Raw genomic sequence first — 9029 nt, 5'->3', positions numbered from 1 at the left:
AGGAGTGGCAGAAGGAATGTGGAATAATGGTTTTGGAGTTAAAGAATGCGGAATGCGGAGGGTGCAAAGAAAAATCTAAATGTACTCAGTGCTTGGCTTTAACCTCCCGACTAGAGGAGGATTTATCCCCGTTCGTGGCTCCAAGTGTTCCCCCAGCCCCTGCTCCGGTTTCCCTTTCTTCATACCCGCCGCTACCTAGAGATAGTAGTAGCGATGATAGTGAGGAGGAAAAACCGGGGAAAAGTAAGAAGGAACGCAGAACTATAAAAATACAGCCTCATACCCCCTCTCCCGGCCCTTCTGGAAATGTGCAAAGAACCCCTCTTGCGAATAGGACAAGGCAAGGGCGAAGAAATCTTGGGGAACCCAAGTTAATAGCTCCCTTGAGGGAAGCGGTGGGACCCCAAGGGGATAGGGTACTGATAAAGGTGCCCTTTTCCCCCGGAGATCTGGTTATTTGGAAGCAGTCTGCAGGAAGCTATTGGGAGGATCCAGAAAGGATGGCGCGGGTGGTAAAAATGATAATTAGAACGCAGAACCCGGACTGGAATGATTTGCAGGTGTTGTTGGACACATTGATGGATTCCACAGAAAAGGAGATGGTTTTAAAAGCAGCAAAGGAGAGAGCTAGAGAGGCTATAAGGTTACAGTTAGCAGAAGGAACTGTTAATGATTTGGTCCCGAGTGAAGATCCGGGATGGGATCCGAATACAAGCGGGGGTATGAGTGCAATTAAAGAATACCAGGAATTGTTGCTGGAAGGGATCAGAACCGGTATGCCCAAGACATTGAATTGGTCTAAACTGTATTCAGTAAGGCAGGACAAAAACGAGTCCCCATCAGCATTCCTAGAGAGACTGAAGGAAACTGCCAGAAAATATACTAATTTGGAAGTAGAGGATGAGCCAGGGAAGCTACAGCTTGCATTAATCTTTATGGGACAATCTCAAGATGATATCCGAAAGAAGTTACAGAAATTAGAGGGAGAGGATACCCGCAACTTGGATAAAATGCTGGAGGTAGCCTGGAAAGTATATAACAATAGGGAAAAAGAGACTGCCAAGAGGCAGCAAGCAGGGATTCTAGCAGTAATTCAGCAAACTGGAAATAGAGGGAGGGGTAGAGGTGGATCTATGCGGGGCCGAGGAATGGGTCGTGGTAGGGGAGGATTTCAAAATACAGGGGGACGGGGACAAATTCTGGGACCCAACCAGTGTGCCTTTTGTCGCCAGATAGGCCATTGGAAGAACGAATGTCCAGTAAGGAACGGGATGAACGGGGTGGGAATGAATAGCAGTATGCCAGCAAGCTACCCGATGACTCCAGGAGATGTCGCTCAAGCTATGGTCCTGGGAAACTATCAGAATCAGAGCTGACTAGAACAGGATTTGAAGGTTAGGTTAGAAATCGAAGGGAAAGAGCAGGAATTTACTATAGATACTGGGGCCACTTATTCGGTTTTAAATAAACGATTGGGACCAATCAGTGACACTACAGTGCAAGTAGTAGGAGCAATGGGCCAGTTGGAAGAAAGGCCGTTCCTACAGCCATTAAATTTAAGATTTGGAGGAAAAGAGTTAGATCATCAATTTTTATATATGCCCAATTGCCCCAAGTCACTATTCGGAAGGGATTTGCTATCTCTTTTGAATATGAAAATTCTGTTTGAGGATGGAAGAGTTAAAGTAGAAGTCCCTGAGGAAGAAATAGCCAAATTATTTGTGATCAAGGAAGTAGAACCCACCCCTATCCCTGAGGAGGTGGAACAGGCTGTGGTACCATGGGTATGGGAGACAGGAGTCCCGGGGAAGTCCAAAGCTGCTCAACCAGTAATAGTGGAATTAAAAGAAGGGGCACAACCTGTAAATATAAAACAGTATCCTATTAAACTTGAAGCCAAAAAGGGGGTCGCTCCTCTCATAGCCCAATTTTTAACACAAGGAATACTGGAAGAATGTGAATCAGAATACAATACCCCTATTTTCCCCGTAAAGAAGCCTAACGGTAAGTATAGATTGGTACAGGATTTACGGGCAATTAATAACATTGTTAAGGATATTCACCCGGTGGTTGCAAATCCATATACTCTGTTAACATCTGTGTCTGAAAAATTTAAATGGTTCACTGTGATTGATTTGAAGGATGCATTCTTCTGCATTCCCTTGGCATTGCAAAGTAGGAAATATTTTGCCTTCGAATGGGAAAGCCCAGACACCGGTCGTAAGAAGCAACTCACCTGGACGAGAATTCCCCAAGGATTTAAAAACAGTCCCTCGATATTTGGGAATCAGTTGGCAAAAGAATTGGAAGGATGGCAGATGACTGAGGTAAGAGACTCACCGTCCTCATACGTGATTTTGCAGTATGTCGATGATATTTTTCTAGCCACTGAAGAGAAAGAACTGTGTTTGAAACTTACAATAGCATTGTTGAACATGCTGGGCCAGGCTGGATATCGGGTATCAAAGGAAAAAGCACAGCTAGTAAAGGAAAGTGTGATTTACCTGGGTTGTGAAATCATTCAGGGTCAGAGACGGTTGGGAATCAACCGAGTGGAGGCCATTTGCGCCATCCCGCTCCCGAGGAGTCATCAAGAATTAAGATCTTTCCTGGGGATGGTAGGATGGTGTCGATTGTGGATTCCGAATTTCGGGTTATTAGCAAAACCATTGTATGAGGCCCTGAAGGAACCACAGCTGAACTGGGACAGGTTAAGGAAGAATGCCTTTCAGAATTTAAAGCAAGCCCTGAAGGAGGCCCCGGCTTTAGGGCTCCCGGATCTAAGCAAGGACTTTCAGTTGTACGTGAATGAAAGACAAAAATTGGCTCTGGGAGTGTTAACTCAACGGATCGGGTCATGGAAACGCCCGGTGGGATACTTCTCGAAACAGCTGGACACAGTTAGTGCTGGTTGGCCGTCGTGCTTGCGGGTGGTTGCGGCCACGGTGATCCTCATTCAAGAAGCCAGAAAATTGACAATGGGCAAGAAAATGGAGGTATTTGTGCCCCATATGGTACTGGCTGTTTTGGAACAAAAGGGGGGTCACTGGTTATCATCTAGCCGAATGCTGCAGTACCAAGCCATATTGAGAGAGCAGGATGATGTAGAATTGAAAATAACTAATCATATCAATCCAGCAGAATTTCTCCGCAGTGAACAGGAGGAAGGGGAATTGGCGCATGATTGTGTGGAGGTTATCGAGCAGGTATACGCGAGTCGGATAGATCTTAAGGACACACCACTGGAAGATCCAGATTGGGAACTGTTTACGGACGGATCAAGCTATGTGGAAAGTGGTACCAGGTATGCAGGGTATGCCGTGGTGACTGTTCATACGGTGGTAGAGGCAAAAGCTTTACCTCCTGGCACCTCAGCTCAGAAGGCAGAGATAATTGGGCTTACACGAGCCCTTATTCTGAGTACTGGAACGAAGGTTAACATTTGGACTGATTCTAAATATGCCTTCGGGGTAATTCATATACATGGGGCATTGTGGAAGGAGAGGGGACTACTCAGTTCACAGGGAACTTCTATCAAATACAAAGAAGAAATCCTAGCCTTGCTGGAAGCAGTACACAGGCCGACAAAAGTTGCGGTAATGCACGTAAGAGGACATCGGAAGGAGGAAGGAAAAATTTATCGTGGAAATGATTTGGCAGATGTGACAGCTCGAAAGGTGGCACGAGAGGTATGGACTCAGATGGCATTAATACCTGTCAAGGTAAGCCCAGTGAATCCCTTCCTAAACCAGGCACCCAAATACACAACAGACGATGAGAAGCTGGCAACGTTATTGAATGCACAAAAGAACACGACTGGATGGTATGTGACAACAACGGGACAAGTAGTGGTACCAGCAAAAATAATGAAAGTCATCCTTGAAACAGAACATAACAAATGCCATTGGGGTGCGGAGATGCTCGTAAAATTCTTACGGAGAGAGATAGTTTCGAACCAGATGTTAACACTTGCAAAACGGGTGAATGCAATGTGCCCAGTCTGTTTGAAAAACAATCCGATTGTCAGGAAACAAATTCAACTGGGGAAACTACAGGTAGGACCGGAACCAGGAGATTATTGGCAGGTAGATTTTTCCGAGTTACCAAAAGCACAGAATTTCAAATACTTATTAGTGTATGTCTGTACCTTTTCAGGATGGCCAGAAGCCTACCCCTGTAGGACAAATCAGGCTAAAGAAGTGGTCAGGACATTGCTCAAGGAGATAATTCCCAGGTTTGGAGTACCTCTAGGGTTATCGTCAGATAGAGGTCCACATTTTATAGCTGGAGTCGTTCAAACAGTAGCCAGGATGCTGGACATATCATGGGACTTGCACACACCTTGGCGACCTCAATCAAGTGGTCAGGTTGAAAGAATGAATCAAACATTGAAAGGGCAAATTAAGAAAATTTGTCAGGAAGCTAAAATGCAATGGCCGCAAGCATTACCGTTAGCTCTATTGCGAATTAGGATAAAGCCCAGAGAGAGGTTGGGAGTAAGTCCTTATGAGATTCTATATGGGAAACCTTATCATGCTACTGTACTGAAGGGAGATTTGCATGTACAAGGGGATCAAGTGATATTTAACTATGTAATGTCACTAAACAGAACTCTCAACAGCCTACGGGGAGCCCTGCAGTGGAACCGACCTCTACCACTGGAGAACCCCGTCCATGACATCCAGCCTGGTGACCGAGTGTATGTGAAAAACTGGTTTACTGATCCACTGAAAGAAACATGGGACGGTCCTTACCAGGTGATCCTGACGACATACACAGCAGTAAAGGTGGCGGGAATCGACACCTGGATCCACTACACTCGAGTCAAGAAAATTCCAACACAATGGGAGGCTCAGATGGTCTCCCCGACGCGAATGATATTTCGCGCAAAGCCGCATTCTTAATTATTCTGTTACTGGTAATGATGAAATTGATACCTACTCAAGGTGTTGTGGTTGTTACTGTTTCAGAATCTGTTGTCGGAATCATGGAAGGGATGGATGTGAATCTGACCTGTGCTGTTACCAATGACCAGAAAGCTGAAGCCCGAGATTTACGAGTATTCTGGAAACAAGGAGCTGGGTACCCCAAGGCAAGTTTTACTACCGTTTGGGATAGGGATGCACAGAAAGGAAATACCACATTACAATTAAAGCAAGTAACCAAGGAAGATATGGAAATCTATATGTGTATAGTGCAAATTAAGTATAGCTTTGACTATAAGAAAATCAAATTGAGGGTGGTATCTTGGAGATTACGGGAAGGAACTGTCTCTCAGGAATCGGTGTCAGTTAAGCCAACATCCGCAATTCAAGACATGTGGGACGGTCCCCCGTTAAAGCTCAATTGCCCATTCACGCTGACAGAAGCATGTAAACAAGATGTGAAGGTTAAGTGGTGGAGAGAACAACAACAAATGTGGGAACAAATTGACCAGGGGGTGAGTTGGTGGAAAGTAGGGGACAGAGGAATTGGGTGGTTAAACATTTCGGGCCCTAAACAAGGCATGGATGAAGGGCGTTATCTGTGTTTAGTTATGTGTGGATTAGATGCAGACTATGGTATCCGATCGTCAATAGCTAAGGCACATTTGGGAGAAAGGGTTAAAGCAACACGTGGAATATTTCGAGCAGTACGGAACAAGGCAGTCATTCTAGTCTGTAAGATAGAAAGGGATGTACAGTTTATTGAATATGGATGGTGGTTTAAGGGAAACAATATATGGGACAAGGAAGGGAAATATCGCAGGGAAAAACGATCAGACCAAACTGTCATCCTTATAATCAAGGACGTACAGCCTGAGGACGAGGGATATTACTGGTGCTGGATTAGCAAGGATTCTTGGTGGGGACATTCAAGGACGATGGTCTCACTCACTCGAGGGAAACCAAGAGGAGTAAGAGAAACCAATATCACTATTCAAAATGAGCAGGAACAAGAAAATCTGATAGTAGGATTGATCAGAGATTTTGGGACAGTACAAAATGTCTCACGAATCACAGCATGTCTTCCGCTCCCACAGGCAGCTGGGGAACCTATTCCATGGGGAGTGATTCCGGTCCCAATGCCTCCAACAATACAAGGGAACATGACAGTTATGTGTCAGATGGAGGTTGTGGAGAAGGAGGTAGTAGAGATTAAAGAAGGCTATTCCCCTGTATGGAGATATTCATCAATTTGGGATTGTCGGGAAAAAGGAGGTAGATACGAACCAAAACCTGGATTGTATGGAGGATTAGGAAATTATGGTTGGTGTTTTGATAAGCAAGACCAACAAATCAAGAGGAAGCAATTATCCCGGGAAATGCAATGTCATAATATGACACAAGAACAGCCCATATGGGACCACTGGGAGGCAATTTGGGGTCCAAGTTTGCTGGAACACTATAGTTATATTGGGCCTGTTGATTGGTGTGTACAGTGGTCAGGAAGTAAAAACCAATCACATGACGAAGTGTCGGAGATATATACCTCAACTAGAGAGAGGGTGATAACAAAGGAAAACTGGAATTGTACAGAAGTTTATACATGTGATACTCCAGGGGATCAAATTAGCCTAGTCCCAGTAAGGGTCCTTTTGAAATGGGGATGTGAATGTAGGAAATACAATCACACAGTACCAGGCAAACCCCTTATGAATGGATTTTACGGAAGGGTCTCCTGTAGAACAACTACACTCAGAAGTCCAGGAAATTTGGTGTGGGTAATGGAACATGGACAGTGGACCACTCATCTCCCTTTGGACGGACCAGTGACACAAGTAACTTTGGGAATACCAACGCTATGTCCTTTGTGGAAACAGTCTAAGTTAAGGGAATCAGGGACTAGGAGAAAGAGAGAAATTGATGATGATTTGAATTTATTAGGAGATGAAGATCAATGGCATGAACCAGACAGCGGGGTGAAGTTTGGATGGGCATTGGAATCTTTGTTTGCACCAATAGCTACATATAGAAATAGAGAAATGTTGTTTAAGTTACTGGGACAAACAGAGAGACTGGCAGTAGCAACTAGAAAAGGGTTCACTGATTTGAACTTACAGTTGCAGGCTACTTCCCGTATGACTCTCCAAAATAGAATGGCTCTAGATATGTTGTTATTGAAGGAGCATGGAGTCTGTGGGTATTTAAACAAAAGAATTGACCACTGTTGCATCCATATCCCAAATGTAACAATCGAGGTAGAGAAGGATATCTCCCAATTAGAAATAGTGGAATCTGGAACAAAGGAAATTGAAAAGGAGGCCCAGCACAATTGGATAGGAGCCTTGTTAGACTCAATGGGGCTTCAGGTTTCTGGTTGGATATCGTCAATACTGCAATATATATTGTTGTTTGTGATTGTACTAATTGTTGCTTGGATAGCATATAAGTGTGTTTTAGGAATAATAACCAAGGAAACAAGACGAACCCGAAGATTGGTAAAAGCTATAGGAAGAAACTACGGATTGGGAATTCCCCCGCCTAAATACGAAGAGGTGGCCCTTCCTGCCCTTCCTAGAAGAACCGAAGCTGAAGGTTGAGCATCCTTGCAGAAGATCTGAAGAATGCTCAAAAGGGGGGACTTGTTGCAGAAATGATTGAAAATTATATTCTAGTTAATAGATGCCTAGATTAGTGAAACAATATAAAGTTAGCATAAGTAGCAGTAGTTATGCTAAGGCCTCATAGGCCCGGTAAACTTCAAGTGAACTTTAGTGCTTTAGTGCCAGGTAGATCGGAAGATGTATTATCTAGAAAATGTACTAAACCTTATCTATGGAATGCACCTTTTGGCTGAGTAACGGATGTCAGGGTGTACCTAATAAATCTCTGTATGCTATCTCTAAAGTGTGCAGGGAGATGTTGGGTGTATCATGACGTTGATTAAAAATGCTTAGCAATGCACATGGAGTAAATGAAGCAATCATGTTAAGAAAGATATATAAACCCTGTAAATTCTGTGGCAAATTGGGGCTCTGACTTTGGACAATAGTCCTCAGGTCCCCAGGGCCCTCAATAAAGCACCGCATAAAACAACTTTGTTGTTTTGTGTCTTTCTACTCGGATCGGGCAACACCCCTTCCCTCTTCAAAGAGGGAGATCAGAAAACTACTTGAATTAATGAGATATTGTAGATTATGGATTGAGGGGTACACACAGGCAGTACAATTTTTGTATGAAAAATTGACAGATGGAGATGATATAAAATGGACCAAGGGAAATGATGTTAAATTAGAAGAGTTGAAGTTAAAACTAGCCTAAGTACCAGCTTTAAGCTTACCCTTGTTAGAAAAAAAAACCAAAACAAAAAAACCTTTTCATTTGTACATAAAAGTAGAAAATGGAATAGCTCATAAAATTTTAATTCAAGAGTGGGGAAGAATAAAGAAACTAGTAGCTTATTTATCATAGATGTTAGACCCAGTAAGCCACATCTGGCCAGTATGTATTCAAGCTATAACAGCTACTGCAATCCTAGTAAAAAAAAGTTGTAAGCTTACTTTTGGAAGTAAACTAGTTGTGTGTTCACCTTGTACAGTCCACAGTGTGTTGGATCAAACAAAATAAAAAGAATGTAAGAAGAGAAGAACGAGAGAAGTTGAAGAAGGGGGGTGGTTAGCAGACTCCGGGATGTTGGAATGTGGAGTGATGATGTCTTGGTGCTAGAAGAGAGCAGAAGTGTGAATGAGTTTTCCGCTTAAAGGGCAAGGAAGTGTCTCAACACATGATTGTTAGGAGTTGAACTGGGGTCCGGAAAAGGTTTAGCAGAATGGGTCCTTCTTGAAAGGAAAAGAGGATATGTTGACTAAGGAAAGAAAAAGAATGTCAGAAGCACCTGGGGACTCCAAGTTTGGGGTTGTCAAGGTTGGGAGGTGTTTGACTGCTCCCTATGAGTGGCGGGGTCTCGGGGGCTGCGGCAGGGGCCGATTCATGGAGGTGACCCGGCGGTGGTGCTGGGAGCAGATTACACAGGTTTGCTGGCCAGGAGCAGGCTGGCTCAGTGGTGGAAGTGCCAGGGTGGCTCCCAGACTATCGGGGTCCCGAGTC

General features: G+C 44.0%; 1 protein-coding gene across 1 annotated transcript; it reads left to right on the top strand.

Moving 5' to 3' along the window:
- The first annotated feature begins 492 nt into the window (after positions 1–492).
- Positions 493–8018, top strand: LOC132341464 (uncharacterized). The gene has a single exon (XM_059873049.1). It carries the CDS (start codon positions 1515–1517, stop codon positions 4902–4904), a length of 3390 nt encoding a protein of 1129 aa, XP_059729032.1. The 5' UTR covers positions 493–1514; the 3' UTR covers positions 4905–8018.
- Positions 8019–9029: the final 1011 nt, after the last annotated feature.

The sequence above is a fragment of the Haemorhous mexicanus genome, chromosome W (assembly GCF_027477595.1).
Source record: "Haemorhous mexicanus isolate bHaeMex1 chromosome W, bHaeMex1.pri, whole genome shotgun sequence".
NCBI lineage: Eukaryota > Metazoa > Chordata > Aves > Passeriformes > Fringillidae > Haemorhous > Haemorhous mexicanus.
The sequence above is the reverse complement of the archived record's forward strand: the minus strand, read 5'-3'. Positions and strand labels throughout refer to the sequence as shown.